The sequence below is a fragment of the Eleutherodactylus coqui genome, chromosome 12 (genome assembly GCF_035609145.1).
Source record: "Eleutherodactylus coqui strain aEleCoq1 chromosome 12, aEleCoq1.hap1, whole genome shotgun sequence".
Lineage (NCBI taxonomy): Eukaryota > Metazoa > Chordata > Amphibia > Anura > Eleutherodactylidae > Eleutherodactylus > Eleutherodactylus coqui.
The window spans coordinates 65,714,742-65,734,429 of record NC_089848.1 but is presented as its reverse complement, the minus strand read 5'-3'; the positions used below and the strand labels follow the sequence as shown (position 1 = coordinate 65,734,429).

General features: G+C 46.5%; 1 protein-coding gene across 2 annotated transcripts in view; it reads right to left on the bottom strand.

Moving 5' to 3' along the window:
• Nucleotides 1–19,688, bottom strand: part of AHR (aryl hydrocarbon receptor) — a 119,445-nt gene that overhangs the window by 30,449 nt on the left and 69,308 nt on the right. For both annotated transcript variants that reach the window (XM_066584889.1, XM_066584888.1), the window contains exons 3-4: nucleotides 13,890–13,996; nucleotides 2,388–2,477 (exon numbers count right to left, since the gene is read on the bottom strand). In XM_066584889.1, the coding sequence (XP_066440986.1) occupies nucleotides 2,388–2,477; nucleotides 13,890–13,996 (197 nt within the window). The remainder of the gene's footprint in view (nucleotides 1–2,387; nucleotides 2,478–13,889; nucleotides 13,997–19,688) is intronic.

The following is a 19,688-nucleotide window of genomic DNA, read 5'->3' as shown; positions in this document are numbered from 1 at the left end:
AATGAGAGGGGGGCGGGGTGGAGCAGAGCTAAGTCACGGAACTTAGCTTCGCACCCACCCCCTCCCATTGCAAATAGTGAAGAGGGGCAGAGAGGGGGCGAGAGCTCAGTGCACTGCTCCCGGCTCTTCCAACCTCCTCCCCATGCACAGAGGGACACAGTATATCGGATGGGCGTGAATACCCAGCCGATACACAGTCGTCTGAATAAGCCCTTAGTGTGAAATTTGCAAAAATCGAAGCCACATCAGCAAAACACTAATGTCTTGAATAAAACAAACTATCCTCAAACCTTGGCAGCTGTGGCTTCTAATTTACAAGTGTAGGGCAAGTTTCACATTTTAGGTGGAAGTCTTCTGTTCTAGGACTTCCGAACTTAAAAAGGAGTTTTCTAAGAAAATACTATTGATAAGTCAGGATAGGTCATCAATCGTTGATCGGCTGGGGTCTGGACGCTCGGCCCTGCTGTCAGAGCTGCAATACACTAGGGTTCGAAGCGGAAGTTGCTGCTACAACCCATATAGTGGCTGTCGCTTGTAATTACAGACACAACTCCCTTAATTCAAATGGGATCTGCACCTGCAATTGCCACTACACCAGAGTCGGGGCAGTTGCTTCTGCTCTGACCAGTGTATTGCGGTGCCGATAGTGGATGCCCGATCAGCTTATCAGTTGGGCAGAACCCAGCTGTTCAACTATTGAGAACCTATCCCATGAATAGGTCATCAACAGTATTTTCCTAGAAAAGCCCTTTAGTGGCACGCCCAGAAAATCTCTGGGGCTTGCTGCACTGACCATGCAGTTAAACCCCAGAAGATTTCTGTGGACAGCTCTAGTGCTGAAATGTGCAGAGCACTGAGCTGTCAATCTTCTGGGGTTTTTAATTGCATTGTTGACTCATTTAAAAAACCCACCCTGTGAGGCATGACATGGTAATAATAAACCTGCCACTGAAAGCAAATCTGTCATCACCTATAAGCCCCAACAACTCCTCTGTGCAGTCAGCGCACACATTGTTCTCTGCAGAGATGAGTCCGATGCATGGACCGCCCGTCGACTTCCAGGACTAACAGCGAGGGAACGGGAATCCAGGTAAGTATAAAGAGTACATCCCTGGAATCCTAAAAGCCCATCTTATCTTATGGTGCTTATAAGCGATGACAAGCTCCCTTTAAGTGTATATAGTAAAATAGTGAAAGATCTCATTTTTTTCCTGAACAGATAATTATTTTTCATTACTTCCAAACCAAGTGAATTTTTCTTTCAGACGTTATCTGTAACACATAGTGCGAGGCTCTTTACACGGAATCACTACTAAGCACTCAGTATAACATTTCAATTCCTGTTGTTCTATTAACGCCATTTTAATATAATAGAAACAAAACCTCAAAAAAAAAAACCTCTTTCACTTGGCAGGAGAAAGCATCATCTGTGCCAGCTGATACTGAGGAAATACCTAAGCAATCAAAGTCATAGTATTTAATTAGAACTTCACACGCAACTTTTTTTTTTTTTCCCTTTAAGGCTTGGACCTTACAGCCGGAAGAATAACCGAGCACGGAGCTATTTAACTCTTTCCAGGTCCGTTAGCACAGGAAATGGTTGCTATAAATACCAGCCCACAAATACTGCACCTTTTTCTATAACGTGTCCTCCGCTCTCACAGTTTTCCAAATTAGGTTTTTACATTCTTGATAACTACATAGATTGGAGTCTAAAAAAGGGGTGTTTTTATCTGGACAACCCATGGTGACATTCCCCATAAAAAAATATGGATATCAGAGGGGCATCCTCGGCCCGGGGACCAAATCATGAGTCGACTATGGTAAACTCAAGCTGACCATATATTCCTCTGAATGGCCAACATGTTAGAACACATTTGACTGCAGGGCAAAGATTTGGCAGTCCACAATATGGCCTGAAAAAAACATCAGTTTGAAGAGGCCTCATATTAAGGCCGCCTGCACACGGCAGAGACGGATTCCGTACCAGAATCTGACTGACAGCAGCGGCACCCGTGTGTACCTGTCATTTCTCCTCTTCATTTGTACTGTGGATGGACCCGGAGGACAATGCGCAATACAGATTGTATTTTTTATTCCCCCACCCGGCTAGGCGATGATGTGGATTATGCGCCCTATCTCGACATTGGAGCTGTACAAGCTTCAATCAGAATGTAGGAAGATGTAAGACAGTGGATTGGAATAGGTTAAACAATTTTTAGTGACTCGATAAAAAAAAAAAAAAGTCAGTTTCTGAGGTCCTTCCATTTAACTCAAATGTATAGAAAAATGCCACGTTTGTGGATACCAAAAATTATATATATATTAAAAAAAACAAAAAAAACACACCACACATTTCTGTATACTTCTAGCAAAGAGATACATACTTGCTGAAATCCAAGATAATCTTGAATGGTCGATGAAGAAAAAAAGACAAGTCCATCTGCGGCAACCACCAACACAAATCCATTAAGTGCCTGCAAGGGTAAGAGGAGACAAAACATGATCAAATCCAACATAAATCCTCACTATTAAGAGATGCCAGATAGGCCTCATTCACACCTATTAGGGCTTTGTTAGGAAACTGAAGTAAGATGGGAATAAAGGGACCTCTTTTTCACTCATTGCTTTAGTTTTGTTTTATACCCATTGAAAACAAACAAAAAGCTTTGTTTGCTTCCATTCCGTTTTTTAAAAACTGACCAAATAGCGCAGCACACTTGTCCCTTCTGCACATTTCCATTCGATTCCGGCCCTTTGGCCAGACAGAATAATGTAGCTGTAACAAATTCAACAAACGGGCGCTGCATAGTGTAGGGAAACCACTCAAGCAGACAAGACAATTGGTACCTCCAGACGTCGTGCCGCGGAAGAACAACATAAAAGTGCTGAATCAGCACCCCAGCAGCTGCTGGCATCCATTGAGAAGAAGAGATCGGTGCAGGAGTAGCCCAGGTTCAGGAGAGCACTGCGGCACACTGGATGGAGGAGCAGGAGTGTAGGGAACACATTTTATTAGACACAAGGCACCGGCCAGATGAAGGTGGCGGTCCAGCACACAAAAGTGTTGCCTTTTTGTCTTTAGTTAATCAAACTGTTTACTACACTCCTGCCCCTCCATACAGCGTGCCAGAATTCCTTCCTGAACCTGAGAATAATGTAACGGACTATGCTTCTCTGTCTGTTCAAAGTGCCAGAATCTAATGGAAACCTGCAAAGAGGAGACGGAGGCTTGCAGCTTTGGTCTCCATTCAACCAAGAGCAATAACGGAGCCATCTAGTGTTCAGTCTAGACGCAGTTTTTGGGCTTCCAGATGGAGCCCTGGGACAGAACCTCTGAAGGGGGAAGTTAGAGCGGACTCAAAACCACGTTCTGTCAGTTCAAAACAAACAAACAAAAAAAGGTTCATTCTGTCCAGTTTCTGCTTTTTTTGAATGGACAATGGGGTGGGGAGGGGGGAGGACTTATCAGTCTAAAGGCCCATTTGCATGTAAAGATAATCATTCAAATGATTGAAAGTTTTAACAAGAGCGGCCTGCAGAGCTCGGGATGTGACTAATCACATGCCCACCTGTGTAACAGCTGCATTGTTCTTCATGCGGCTCCCGGCAGAATACAGCGTAATCTCCTGACTCCCGTGGAGAACACATCATGTGGTCTGTTGAGAGATACTTTCTCTCTCTGTGGCTGAAAAATGGATTTTAAGTTCACCTTAAAATCATCATTCAGACGAAAAAAGTGGACAATGGCAGCGTTTACACCCAACGATTATCACTCTTTCAGTCGTTTAAACGAATTTTGACCAATAATCGTCACATATTAATGGGCTTTAAAGACATTAAACGTAGCATTAGAAAGGACCATTCTTTTCGACAATCAGCCGGGCAAACCACAGCCACAGCCGGGCAAACGAGGAAACCGCAACCACAGCAGTTTAAAGCGCAGGAAACGTCTACATGGTGAACGAGAATCGTTCTGTGTAAAAGGGGCATCACAAATCTAGTAAAAAGCGCCAACATCCTTGGTTTAAAGATTGAGAACAGAGAAGCAGGTAATATTAACATCTGACCAAAGCTACAGGACTGATGAAAGGGCTTTGGATAACTCAGAGGGTGAGACGAATAGATTTTGGCAACAAAATCTGGAATTGGGTACTTAAGTGTTTTAAATTAGAGATTTAAGACAAAAAAAAACAAAACTGTGTGTGTACCCCCTATTTTATACCCGTTAATAGAGATGAGCAAACCTACTTGTTTCGAGTAATTACTCGATCGAGCACCGCGATTTTCGAGTACTTCCGTACTCGAGTGAAAAGATTCGGGGGGCGCCGGGGGGCGGGGGGAGGCGTGGCAGAGCGGGGGGTAGCAGCGGGGAACAGAGGGGAGCCCTCTCCCTCTCCCTCCCAATCTCCCCGCTGCAACCCCCCACTCACCCACGGCGCCCACCGAATCTTTTCGCCCGAGTACAGAAGTACTTGAAAATCGCAGCGCTCGGGCGAAAAAGGGGCGTGGCCGAGTAGGCTCGCTCACTTCTAATCGTTAACCCTCGTGCAATAATGCCTAGCAATGACAAATTTTTAAAAGCAAACTATATATTCTGGTTGAAGCCATCAACAAGGACAAAGTCTTATTTACTTAAAAATTGACAAAAGGACAAAAACCCCCTTTGGACAGGACCGCCTCTCAGTAAGCAAGTAGACAAAACAGCTCGCTTTGTGATAAGTCATGGAAAGTGCATTTATCTACTCGTACAATCAACATGGCCTATGCCTTGTTGATAACAAACAAAACATGTACAAATTGGCAGCACATCTACTTGTACAGATCGACTTCCAGTAAAATGAATTAACAAAAGCCAAAATAAATGAAACTGTTTCGCGATCCAATTTCTTCTTTATACACAGCAGAAAACGTAATCTACAATTAGTCTGTACATGAAAGTGCGTGACGTATACACTGCAGAACAAAACCCCTCATTGTCAGGGAAATCAGGCACCTGAAGGGAGCTGTCGGAATAGAAGCAAACTTGTGTGATTGTAACGTTAATGTGAGAGAATACAATATCAGAGTACATTGATATTACTTAAAACTGACCCCTAAGGCCTCATGTCCACGGGGAAAATCAGATCCGCTGCAGATTCTCAATGGAGAATCTGCAGCGGGTCCCTCCTGCCCCGCGGACATGAGCGCTTAAAATCGGAATTTAAAAGCATTTACCTATCCGTAGCGGCCGGCGAAGATCAGCTGTTCCTCACGGCCGGATCTTCTTTTTCGGCGGCGGATGAATTCCCGACGCCGGCGGCACGTCGCCGGCACGTCGTCGACGTGCCGCGCGCATGCGCCGGCACATCCGCCGAGCCGAAGCAAGGGAGATGCAGCCGTGAGGAAGAGCAGAGCTTCGCGGCCCGCTGCGGGTGAGTAAATGCTTTTAATTCCTATTTTAGGTCTCCCGCGGATCCGGACGGCTTCCATAGGCTTCAATAGAAGCCCGCGGGAGCCGTCCCCGCGGGAGACCCGCATGAAAATGGAGCATGGTCCAGATTTTTTCATGCTCCATTTTTTTTAAAATGCCTTTCATTGACGATCCGCGGGTATTTATCTACCCGCGGGTGGTCAATGCATCCCTATGGGGTGCGGATCCACGCGCGGGAGATCCGCTGCGGATTTTAAATCACATTTTGCCCGTGGACATGAGCCCTAAAGGCCTCATGTCCACGGGGAAAAGAAGAATTAAAATCTGCAGCAGATTTTAACTCTTCACCCGCATGCGGATCCGCACCCCATAGGGATGCATTGACCACCCGCGGGTAGATAAATACCAGCGGATGGTCAATAAAAGGGAATAAAAAAAAAAAAATATGGAGCATGAAAAAAAATGGACATGCTCCATTTTCGTGCGGGTCTCCCGCAGGCTTCTATTGAAGCCTATGGAAGCTGTCTGGATCCGCGGGAGACCTAAAATAAGAATAACTTACCCGCAGCGGACCGTGCAGATCTTCCCTTCTTCGCGGCCAGATCTTCTTTCTTTGGCCCGGCGGATGTGCCCGGCGCATGCGCGCGGCACGCCCCCGACTTGCCGAGCACATCTGCCGGCCGAAGAAAGAAGATCCGGCCGCGGAGAAGAGAAGATTTGCACGGTCTGCTGCGGGTAAGTTTATTCTTATTTTCAGCGCTCATGTCCGCGGGGCAGGAGGGACCCGCTAAGGATTCTCCATGGAGAATCCGTAGTGGGCCTGATTTTTCCCGTGGACATGAGGCCTTAAAGGGGTTCTGTCATTACAATCTGTATTTTTTTTCTCCAGTAAATCCGCCCTGCCGGCACAGGCTGTGGTAAATAACACATACAAAACGTTTTTTTCAGAAGTAGCACTTACCTAGGCTCCATTTTTCACCTCCATGCTCTGTTTACATCTTCAGCCCGTCCTGCTAGGTCATTTCCCAGCACCCCTTGCTGTGCTGACCACTTCCGCCCTCACAAAGCTACTTCCGCCCATCCAGTGCAGTGATTGGAGCTGTGCAGCCCTGCCTGCAGTCCACCAAAATCTGATAGTGTTTCTCCCTGCCTCTGTCCCTGAACACCCAACACTTCCCAAGGGCTTCCAGATCTTCCTTACAATCTTTGGCTGATTTTACATAAGTGAGCACTATTTCAGTCCAAGTAACTCAGACCAACTTTTCACAAGGCAAATATGCAAGTGCATATATACATATATACAAACACACATACATACATATACTCACACACACACAGATATATGTATGTATATGCTTGTATATACACAAGCAGAGATATGGGTAGCCGCAGAGACGCAGATAGAGATACACACACTAGATATTTATAAAACACACACACACACACACACACACACACACATATATATATATACATATACACACACACACACACACACACACACACAGTATATATAAGTACACATACATACATATATGCTGTCCTTGTCTGCAGGGGGGGAGAATGGAAGAGCCAGGAGCAGGAACTGAGCTGCCGCCCCCTCACCACTATTTGCAATGGGAGGGGAGGAGCGGGGGCGGAGCTAAGCGGCGAGACTTAGCTCCGCCCCCGTCTCACCCCCTCCTATTGCAAATAGTGCAGAGGGGCGGAGAGGAGGCAGAGAGGGGGTGGGAGCTCAGTTCCTGCTCCTGGCTCTTCCATCCTCCCCCCCCCCCCCCCCCCCGCAGACAAGGATCTGCCCTGCTGATGCTCTGCTCTCCGTCCCCTGTTGTCACACTCCCCTGCGGTGCTGTAGCCTCCGCTATTGGTCCACTGCTCCGGCTGTGTCGTTCCCCCGCTGTGAGGCTCCGCTGTTGTACCGCTGCTCTGCCTTCTCCCCTGATGCTCTGGCGCTGAAGGACCCCCACTCTGAAGCTCCTGTGTCGCAGGAGCCTTTGCTGCTGGCCCGCTGTTCTGCCTTGTCCCTTGATGCTCCTCTGCGCTGCCGCTGCTGTGCCTTCTCCCCTGTGCCTTCCGGTACCACCCTATCAATGCGCCCAGCCAATGAGGAAGTGGGGGCGTCACCTGGCTTTCAACAGTGGTGTACACCCACTACTTCCCTGCCTGGGCAATGAACGCTACGTCACTAGTGACGTATGCGTACATTGACCTGCAGGAAGCAGAATGTAGCGCAATGTACGTTACATCACCGGATCCAGCTAAATCGGGTAGCTGCAGGTCACGTGACAAGCTGCTAGACGATTCAGGAGAAGATTTGGGAGGAGAAGAGGAGAGGTAAGGTTGCCCCGGGAGCAATAGGTAAGTATATAATTTTTTGTTTTTAATGACAGAACCCCTTTAAGGGAGGCTCTGGAACCCTTTTGTACTGTCTCTAGCTTGGATGTAGGATGTGATACAGGCAGGCATGTACGCTCTAGAGCCCTGTTGTACCGCCCCTAAGTTGGATACAAGATGCAATACAGGTGGGTATTGAGGCTCTAGAACCCTCTTGTACCGCCTCTAGCTTGGATGTGGGATGTGATACAGGCAGGCATGTAGGCTCTAGAAACCTATTGTTCCGCCTCTAGCTTGGATACAAGATGTGATACAGGTGGGCATGGAGACTCTAAAACCCTGTTGTACCGCCTCTAGCTTGAATGTAGGATGTGATACGGGTGGGCATGGAGGCTCTAGAACCCTGTTGTACCGCCTCTAGCTTTGATACAAGATGTGATACAGGTGGGCATAGAGGCATACAGGTTCCATATGGTATCCTGTGGCATATTGGTCCACATTTGCTGTAACTAAGGCTTTAGGGCTCATGTCCACGGGGAAAATAAGAATTAAAATCCGCAGCGGATTTTAACTCTTCTCCCGCGCGCGGATCCGCACCCCATAGGGATGCAGTGACCACCCGCGGATCGTCAATAAAAGTGATTTAAAAAAAAAAATGGAGCATGAAAAAATCTGGACCATGCTCCATTTTCATGCGGGTCTCCAGCGGGGACGGCTCCCGCGGGCTTCTATTGAAGCCTATGGAAGCCGTCCGGATCCGCGGGAGACCTAAAATAGGAATTTAAAAGCATTTACTCACCCGCAGCGGGCCGGGAAGGTCTTCTCTTCCTCACGGCCGCATCTCCCTTGCTTCGGCTCGGCGGATGTGCCCGGCGCATGCGCGCGGCACGTCGACGACGTGCCGGCGACGTGCCGCCGGTGTGACGAATTCATCCGCCGGCCGAAGAAAGAAGATCCGGCCGCGACGCAGAGAAGAAACGGAGCGGATGGGAGGTGAGTTTATTCTCATTTATTCTTATTTTCAGCGCTCATGTCCGCGGGGCAGGAGGGACCCGCTGCAGATTCTACATGTAGAATCCGTAGCGGGCCCGATTTTCCCCGTGGACATGAGGCCTTAGATGCAAACATGCAGGCTAATCTGAGTTGGTGTCCCAGATGGTTCCAAACATGTTCTTTGGTGATATATCTGGTGACGAGGCAGCCCATGGTAGTGTAGCAAAATTGTAGACGCATTTCTGTGACAACCTTGCTGACTGACCAGAAAAAAAAACCAACAACAACAACAAAAAAAAACCAAACATATTTGACATTGTCAAGACTCTCTAGGAGTGGAAACATTGAGGCTTGTCATAGAGGATAAAAGTGCATCTGTGATTGTATATTTGCACCAACTCTGCTGCCCTCTTCATTTCTTTGGGATTTAAAGGAGATGTCTCGAGGAAGCAGTGATTTTTTTTTTTGCCCAGTCCCCCTAATTAAGCATACATTACTAAGCCCCCCTGTAAATGACTTTTCTAGCTGGTTTGTATTTACCGTTCCAGCGTTTCAGCAACTTATAAAAATTTTCCCAAGATGGCCGCCGGCTCTTTTCCCATCGCTTGCCGTAGCCCGACGTGCGCGCTCCCGAGACGCTACCAGCTGTGTCTCCCTGACAACCAGACGCCCCGCAGCCGCCGACCGGACCCCTGGATTGAACACGACCGACCAGTCACCCACCGCCAGGCAGCAGGTAACCGGCGCAGCCCCCCCCCCCCCCCCCAGCACAGCGACAGCCCCCCCCCCCCCGGCGCAGCGGCAGCCCCCCCCCGGCCCATCACTTACCTGGGCGGCAGGACGGCGGGACAGCTGGGCGGCTTCTCGGGACAGCTGGGCGGCTTCTTGGGACAGCTGGGCGGCTCTGCACCTTCCTCTAACAGAGGATGGTACAGAATGGCCGCTCCAGCGCGCTCCCGAGGAGTGACAGCTTGTCTGCGCATGCGCAGAAGAGCTGTAGCGGGGAGCACACTGAAGCGGCTCGTGCTGAAAGGAGAAGACCGGACTGCGCAAGCGCGTCTAAAAAAGCAAGCTGCCAGCGAATTTAGACGGAACCATGGAGACGAGGACGCTAGCAACGGAGCAGGTAAGTGAATAACTTCTGTATGGCTCATAATTAATGCACGATGTATATTACAAAGTGCATTAATATGGCCATACGGAAGTGTATAGACCCACTTGATTTCGCGAGACAACCCCTTTAACTTGGATCATGGGTCCGTGGTCCTGAGGGCTTTGCCGAATACAGTATAAGGTTTGTGCTGCTGTTTATCTTCATTTGTATACTACTGTGAGGATAGTTTACAATCCAGGGATTATTACGATAGTCAGATTGGAGCCTGGTAGAATTTTTTTTCCCTTAAAGGGGTTGTCTCACGAAATCAAGTGGGGTTATACACTTCTGTATGGCCATATTAATGCACTTTGTAATATACATCGTGCATTAAATATGAGCCATACAGAAGTTATTCACTTACCTGCTCCGTTGCTAGCGTCCACGTCTCCATGGTGCCATCTAATTTCGCTGGCGGCTTGCTTTTTTAGACGCGCTTGCGCAGTCCCGTCTTCTGCTCTGAGCACGAGCCGCTTCAGCGTGCTCGCCGCTACAGCTCTTCTGCGCATGCGCAGACGAGCTGTAACTTCTCGGGAGCACGCTGGAGCGGCCATTCTGCTACCATCCTCTCTTAGAGAGGGGTGCAGAAACTTCAGCAGCCCAGCCGCCCTGCCGTGAAGCCGCCCAGCCGCCCATGTAAGTGAGGGGTCGGGGGCGCCGGGGCCTAGCGCGGGGGCGCCGGGGCCTAGCGCGGGGGCGCCGGGGCCTAGCGCCGGTTACCTGCTGCCTGGCGGTGGGTGACTGTGGCCCAAGAGCGTGTGCGGTGGTCGGCCGCATTCAATCCCGAGGCCCGGTCGGTGGCTGTGGGGTCCGGTCGGCAGCTGCGGGGCGTCTGGTTGTCAGGGAAACACAGCTGGTAGCGTCTCGGGAGCGCGCACGTCGGGCTACAGCAAGCGCGGTGCACCATGGGAAAAGAACCAGCGGCCATCTTTGGGAACCGTTTTATAAGTTGATGAAACACCAGAACTGAGTAGAAACCGGCCTTAAAAGCCATTTACACTGCTGCATAGTAATGTATGCTTAAGAAGGGGGACTGGGCAATAAAAAATAAAAAAATTACTGTTGCCTCGATACAACCCCTTTAACCCCTTAGTGACCACACTTTTGCTTTTTTTCTTAATTTTCATTTTTTCCTCCCCCTTTTAAAAAAAATTGTAAGTCCTTTATTTATCCATCGACGTCGCTGTATCAGGGCTTTTTTTTAGCGGGATGAGTGGTATTTTTCAGATGGTACTATTTATTGTACCATATAATGTTCTGAAAAACTTTTTAAAAATTCTAAGTGGAGAGAAATCGAAAAAAAAAGACAGACATTCCGCCAGTGCGTCTTCCTTCTATGGCGCACAAACTGCAACAAAAATGACATAACTTGATTCTATGAGTCAGTACAATTACTTGGATACCAACTGGCATAGTTTTTTTTTTTGCTGTACTACTATATTTTTTTAAAGATATTTAATCTTTTAAAATTATTTTCTGTCTCCATCTTCTGCGCACAATAACTTTATTTTCCCGTCGATCTAGTTGTGCGATACGTCCTGTCGGTTCAATTGGTACCATTCTGTTTGGACTTTAGATCGCTTTTTATTAGGTTTTTTTTTGGCAACAGACCAAAAAAAAAAAAAAAGCACATTTCTGTCATTTTTTTTTTTTTTCGGATGACGTTTACCATGCATGGTAAATAATGCATTACTTTGATAGATTGGACTTTTACGGACGCAGCGATACCATATATGTATTTTTGTTTTATTATTTAACTTCTTTATTATAAATAAAGAAGGGGGACCACAACTAGCGATGCTTAGATTGCTTATGCAGAATGATGTAATGCCATAGTGGAAGGCCTGTCTCCGTCTCCTTGCCTGTAAATGTGAAAGCCCCTACATATCTGGGGAGATCACGTGAGCGAGTTGGTGCCATTATCCACAACAACTTGGGAATGAGAAAGCTTACAGTCAAGTGGATCTCAAAACTTGACAACCGAACAGAAGAGGAGACATCGGTGGCTGTTTTAGAGCATTTTGCAAGAAAGGAGTCAGATTTCCTGTACAAATTGCTAACTGGTGATGAGACATGGATCTACTGTTATGATCCAGAGACAAAGGAACAGTCTAAAGCCCCATTTAGACGCAAAGATGATTGCTCGAAATTGGTTTAAAAAAAAGACAGGATGATTGACAGTTTGAGCAATCATTTTGCATAAGCTGCTAATGAGCACTAATGCCCATTAGTAGCTTATTAGCTTCATTTGCATGTAAATGAGCCTCCCTGCACTGTATGCAGATAACAGCAGGTGGTCTGTTATCTGCATTAAGCTCCTTTGTTCTCCCGTGGTACTGAAGTGGAATCCAATGTTATCACGTGGAAAAACACAGCATGTGGTCCCTGCTATCAGCGCTCCGACCAAAAGATGGATTTTAAGCGGAACTAAAAATCATTGTTCAGCCGAAAAGCAAACGATGGTAGCATTTACACACAACGATTATCGGTCAAAAGACATTGTTTGAGCAATAATCGTTACGTGTAAATGGGGCTTAAGGAATGGAGGCACAGTGGTTCCCACAGGCCAAACAAGCTCTATGTGCAAAGGTCAGAGCAGAAGCAAAGGGCAACCATTTTGGGGGATAAGAAGGGAGTTCTGCTCATGGGACTACCTCCCAAAGGGTTTAATCATCAATGCAGCATATTACTGTTTGCTACTGACAAAGCTGAGGCAAAATATTAAGGAAAAACATTGAGTAAAGCTGCCCAAAGGTTGAATCATCCTGTTGCATGACAATACCCCGTCACACACTGCAGGGGCCAGTATTGCAAAAATTACTTCCTTAGGCTTTTAACTGATGCCCCATCTACCCCATTTGCCTGATATGGCAACGTCTGACTACCATCTGTTCCCCAATTTTAGAAAACACCTAAAGGCACAACGGTTTGGGGATGTTTTGGAGGCAACTAATGCTGCAAATGAGTGGTTTGACCAGCAGTCAGAAGAATTCTATTTGCAGGGACTTTAAAACCTGCAGGAGAGATGTCACAAGTGCAACCTGAGGAATATGTAGAATAACGTGGCAGTTTCAGCTTCCTAGCTCAATTTTTTCTGGGTAAGACCCAATACTTAACAGCACCCCCTCATAGGGTGTTATTTTCCATAAACAAAACTCCTTAGCGGCCAATTACAAAATTAGTGATTTTCATTTCACACTTGCCCAGGGGTAAACATCCCCGTTAGATGTGCCAGTTTACTTTCAATAAGCGGCATATTGTAACCACTTCCATGAAGAATTCATTAGCAAAAGTTAAAATTAGTGTGTGCTGCATCAAGGATAAAACAAACTGCAGTTTCCTTCATTACTTAAAATACTTTGATACGTTGTGACCGTACAGAGTAAATCAACATTAATATGGAAGGCCAGGCATGGGTCTTCTCGAGCTTCATAAAAGAAAGCGCCAGCCTTTGATGTGGCCATCACAACAAAATGTACTCATAAACCATGTATTTTAATGACACACAACTTCTAATTGTTGAAACATGTGCCAGAGAGGCTCATTCTAGACCTCTAACAGATCCATTCAATCCATTGTTCTTGTTATTTCCTTTTTGCCAAATACGAGTCCCAATATAAAAAAAAGCCCCAAACACTTAAGCATTGTTTGCTCAGGATGTAGTAAAGAAGCATAATAGTACAAATAACCTAATTATAACAAAAGAAGAAAGAAAAAACACAGAAAAAGGCCCAATACTGTAATCCATATTAACATTAGGTAAAGCTACAGTAGGAAGAGAGTGCGCTCCGAAAAACAATACATGATCGCGCAAGTATTTCCTATTGAACTAGATTTGGTCTTTCAAATTGACACCATTGGCTGACATTTCCTCTACCTCACCGAATTCAGTAGCCATTCAGAACCAGGGAGAAACAAAAAAAAAAAAAAAAAAAAACTAAATAAAACACGTCTGACAAATGCTGCAATACTCTACATGATGATTATTTCTCGTACCTGTAACAGAAGATCTCCCTCCAGTAAATGCAAGTCTTCCCCCGGTTTAATTGCTCTTCGATTGTCACCAATTTTATTCCCATCTTTCTTGGAACTTTGTAGTGCAACTGTAAAATAAAAATAAAAAAGTAAGTAGTAATACAATCAAGTCTAAACCCAAATCAGAAGAAGTTAAAGTGAGAAACTGGGCACCTGTTAATTGGATTGGGCGCCCTTTACCTCTGAGCTGTCAAAAGTAATAAAGTTAGCTTGATAGTGAAAACAAATTGATATTTACGAAAAAAAAAAAAAAAAAAGCAAACAAAAAAAAAACAAAACACACAACTTATTGGCAAAAATATGACTACAAAATTTCCTGATCATTACCATATCTGTATATATAAAAATGGCTAAGAATATATAGTAAGAAGAGCTATACAATGTTCAACCTGTCACACGTAGCATTTATAAAAAGGGCTAGACCAAAGTCCAATAGGAGATAAATAAGAGCTGCAAACAAGACACTAAAAACTCTAGAAACAGCAAAAGGAAACAAAAGAATAGGCAATGTACAAGTCCAGAAGATGAAGAATAGTAGGCAGCTATGTTTTTTTTCTCTTTCATCTTAGGAGTCACCCATTAGGCATATCTTTCGCTTTATGAGGACAGTAATATATACGAGGGGCTGCTGATAAGTCTTTGGCTTTACCCAGAAAGAAACGAGATAGGAAGATGAAACTTTACATTTACTGCACATACTTTCCACTGATGTCAACACACTTCTTACATCGGTATTCCAAGTTCTGTAAGCCTTGCAAAAAGAAGGATTTCGGTTGTGCCTCAAACCAGTCATCCGTAGCAGCCATGGTATCAGTAACGGTGTGAAATTTGGTACCCCTGAGGTTTTTCTTCATGTTTGGAAATAGAGGATAGTCGGAGAGAGCTAGATGTGGTGAATAAGGTGGGTGGTCAACCAGCTGGAAGCCTAGCTCCACCAGTTTTGCCGTGGTAGCTTGTGCAGTGTGAGCAGAGGCATTGTCTTGCAGGAACAAGATTCCTTTGGACAGCTTGCTGCGCCTTTTGGCCTTCAGAGCTGCCTTCAAATTGGTTCAAAAGTTCAATGTAATACCTTGCATTGATGGTGGAACCATTTTGAAGGTAGTCCACTAGCAGCACGCCCTCCTTATCCCAGAACACAGACGCCATCACCTTAGTGGATGAACTTCTTTGGGCGAGGAGAACCACTGTGCCTCCACTCTTGACTGCTCCTTGGTTTCAGGGTCATACAAATAAATCCAGGTCTCATACATAGTGACCAGTCGATCCAGGAAGTTCTTATCAGTCCGGAAACGCTGACAAATGGACCGGGAAGTTTTCACTCGCATGCTTTTCTGATGACACGAACACGTTCACAAGAAATCCCCATGAGGTCTACTATTCCTTTAGCTGAAATTGGCCGATTCTCCAGTATGAGGTTGTGCACAGCATCGACAATCTCCGGATCAACAACCTCTCGGTCGTCCAGGATGTTCCTTATCATTGGTACTAAAGTGGCCCGTTAAGAACTGGGTTGCCAAATTTAAACTGTAGAATATGAAGGGCACTGATCCCCCAATGTCTGCGACATATCACCATCAATATCCTTCGTGGACTTTCCTTGCAGAAACAAGAATTTTATCACCCCTCTGCTCTCATTTGCTGTGAATATCGCCTTAGACTCCACCATTTTGTTTTCCTGCATCCCTAGATCACTGTTGCCATAAGCTACAAACACTAAATTGTGAAAACATATATTAGACACATAAGGCTTTCATGTGATGTAACATTCGCTACCATAGAAACAAATAAAGAACACAAAGCCAAAGACTTATCAGCAGCCCCTCGTACTGTGGTAAGTTATTGTTACATAAGAAGGATCAGAAGAATTCTTGGCTAGTACAACTGACCGGCCCTACTGCCTAAAACTAGGAGGTTCTCCGTAACCTAGCCAACGAAGGTTACATCACACCTAGGAGTCAAATGTGTGAACTAATTATATGTAGAGAATTAAAGCTCTGCAAGAATAGAAAAACTTCTCGTTATAATGAAACGGGACATCCCAATCGGTTTGTAGCAGTGCCTTTTTTTTTCAAACCAAACTACTAGGTTTAACTCCTTAACAACTGCCCATACATCTTTTCACAGCGTCCATGAATGGGCTGCAGGCCTCGTTCTCACAGGCGACAAAGTTGCACGATTTTGTCACGTTGCTACAAATCGCATGTATGAGAAGCCCATGCTTTCCTATGGATTACTTCACACGTGCAATGTTTTGTAGCAAGCGACATTCTGACACAAATCTCACTGGTCCGGCGATATGCACACGACTCGAGAGGTTTTGTAGCCCATGCTTCCCTATTGGTAAGAGATGTGGCAGAGCCCTGAACAGCGCAGGAAAGGCTATGTATACTTAAAAAATTTTTTTTCCCTCCTTCAGCTATGGCCGATTTCTGGGGTAGGGCTTATATTCCATCCCGACTACAGCATATAAACAGGCTGAGGGGGGGGGGGGGGGGGGGGTGCTCGCGCTCTCAGCCACCGAACCACTTTTCTCATCTGTATCATTGGGGGACACAGCTTTGACTTTGGGTATATAGTACCTGCTGATTGGAGGCGGACACTAACTTGCTATATACCCTCTGCAGGTACTCAGCTAATCAGTTTTTAGCTTAGTGTCTGTAGGAGGCAGACCTCTTCAAATCAAGGTCTTCAGGACTACAGTGAGGTGGAGACCGGCCAGGCAGCTCACTACTTGTTCCACACAAGGAGGGTGGACAGCAAGGATCTGTCCTTCTCCAAGAAGTGATTGCAGGTCGACGGAGCAGTATTACTGTCTGATCTACCCCTACGCAGGAGGGCTAGTGGCCTGACATTGCTGTCTGTGGTCTGCCCTATCTGGAGAAGAGAAGGTGGCACGGCTGGGGTCCAGTTCGTTGCCCGCCAGCCATAGGTCCCCCGGAGAAGCTACCTCTCCCCTCCCTGCGGGGTATGGGGAGCGGGTCAGGGGATTCTGCTGGAGCAAGGAAGGAAGACAGATGATAGGCGAATAAAAAGGAGCAGGTAAGAAAATTGCTTTCCTTGCTGCCCTGCCCCTGTTCAGGAGTCTCCTCCTGTGTCATGCTGCCTGACGGGCTGTGCATTTGTCTCATGGGTTATTTGCCGCCATGTAGTTTGGGTTATGCCTACACTGGCTGCCTTGGGACCATGTTAGAGCTTGCTGCTGGGATCCGTTTCTTAGTGGCTCAGCTTCACAGGTGTAGTTCATTGTGCTTGCTGGGTGTGGTGCTTCAGAAGGTGTAGGCTGTGGCCATTGTCAGACTCAGAAGTCCGATAATGGTATTTTTGAGCCATGTGTCTCCATCTCACCCTCCCTCTGGAAGCAGAAGCTCCCATGCATTCACCTGGGGTACTTCCTACTAAACCTTCAACAGCAGTGCTATCGTTATGACAACCTGCCTAGCCAGGTGTTTACAGCTTGGACTCGAGCAGACCCTGACATTCAACTAGGTCACCTGCTAGAGGGCCCCCAGCTCTTCATGCCTTTTCTGATAGTGCCGATGTCATGTTCGGCTCGCCCAGTCTACTAGTCTCTTTTCTAAGCAGGATGCGCTATGGGGCGGAAGTTCTTGGTCATCAAAAGAAGGTAGCCATCGTCCTGTTGCATGTTCCCTCACTACATGTAGTATCTTGTGACAGCCTCTCCCCATGGGACTAGACTTCATTAATGTGGGCCAAGTGGGTTCAATCGTAATTCTAAATTTTACCTCTCTAGTGACATTACCGTACCAGAGACCTCTTATGTTCAGTCTGTTACGGCACATTTTTCTCGGACAACAGGTGTCTTGTTGGAAGCTCCTCGACAGGTGCCTTTTTCTCGGTAGGGGAATGGGTCCATTTTCTCAGGCCCTCTTATGCTCCGTCTGAGTATACTGGATGCCTAGGCACCCATTAACGCTAGTCGCAGTTAAAGCGCTGATTACGCTTCTGTACACATGCGGCTTCTTATATTTTCCCACCCCTAGGGTACTGCTCTGGAACGTCCCAAAGTCAACGCTGTGTCCCCCAATGATAGACGAGAAAACAAGATTTTGTAAAGAACTTACCGTAAAGTCTTGTTATGTTCATTGGGAGACACAGCACCCACCTGATAGGAGGGTACCAGTGCAACCATAGACAAACAAAAAAAGAACACCCAAGTTATTTTAAGGACTACCATTTCATAACAAGTTCCACTGGGGGGCTGCTACTGCTTGCGTACAAAACTGATTAGCAGAGTACAACTCGTTTGGAGGCGGCCAACAAGCAGACAATTAGCAGGTGCTATGTACCCAAGGTCAAAGCTGTGTCCCTTAATGAACATGGCGAGAAAAAGATTTTACGGTAACGTCTTTACAAAATATAGTTTTTGCACACAACATCAACTTGACAGGGAGCCGAATCCTGCTGAAATATGAAGGCTTCATTATCTTGGATAAGATCACTTGCTGAAGGCTTCGGTTTGGGCTCACGTATTTCATTTATGTATTTTTGGGATTTACAGTCCCATTAATCACATAAATGTTGCTTACAAGTTTTGCTGTCATACAAACCCCAAGATCATAAACACTAACTGGGTGCTTTGTGGTAGCTGCAAGGCAGTCAGGATGCAATTTTTTGACAACTCTCTCCTCGACCCCCAGTCAGGCTTCCACCCCCTACACTCCACCAAAACCACCCTCTTAAAAAGTATCAAAATGACCTGACGACAGCTAAGTCGAGGGGAGACTAACTACTCCCTTCTAATCCTCCTTGATCTCTCTGCTGTATTCGACACTGTTGATCATGACCTCCTCCTTGCTATGTTTTGCTCTATCATCCTAAAACGACACTGCTCTCGCCCACGGCTCGATCCTCTCTATCTACACAGCCCCAATCTGGCACCATCATAACCCCCAGACAGCATGTTCACTGCCTTGGGGAAGGGGGGGGGGGGGTCATACTGGATATTCTGGCCTCTCCTTCACCCCCATATCCAATTTCTGGCCTGAACATGCCACCTGCACCTCAGGAATATTGTCAAAATCCATCAGTTTGCCAGAGACACCTTAAAAACACTCGTCGCCCTCATCCATTCCCAACTAGACTACTGCAACTCGCTGCTAATTAGCCTTCCCCGCACCAGATTCACCCCTCTCTAATCCACATTAAATGCGGCAGCTAGACTCCTTTCTATTCAGCCGCTTCTCAGACGCCTCTGCACTATGCAAGTCGCAGCACTGATTGGCCATCCACTGCAGAACTTAATTCAAACTCATGACCCTCACCCCACAATGCCCTCCATGGAGCCACACTACTGTACATCACTTCCCACCTGCCCATACATCACCCCGCCCGCACATTCCAATCCGCTAACACATTCAGACAAAATGCCCCTCTAACATGAACCTCACATACTCTCCTCCAAGACCTCTCCAGAGCAGCACTGATCCTCTGGAATGCTCTACCCCAAAACATCCGGACAATCCTCGACGAACAAAACTTCAAAAATGCCTTGAAAACACACCTCTTCAAAGAAGCATATCCAATCTCCTGATCTAATCCCTCTCCCCCACAACATGCCCCCTTGCTCCTCCCAAAATCTTCCATTTTACCCATCGTGTACATCTCCTGCCCCCGTACCACCCCCTCTCCCCTATTTGTTTCCAAATAATTGAATATCACATAATCATTGTATAGTTTGTGCTCCCCGTGCTTGGAGAGCGCTGCGAATTAAGTTGGCGCTATACAAATAAAGATTAGCAT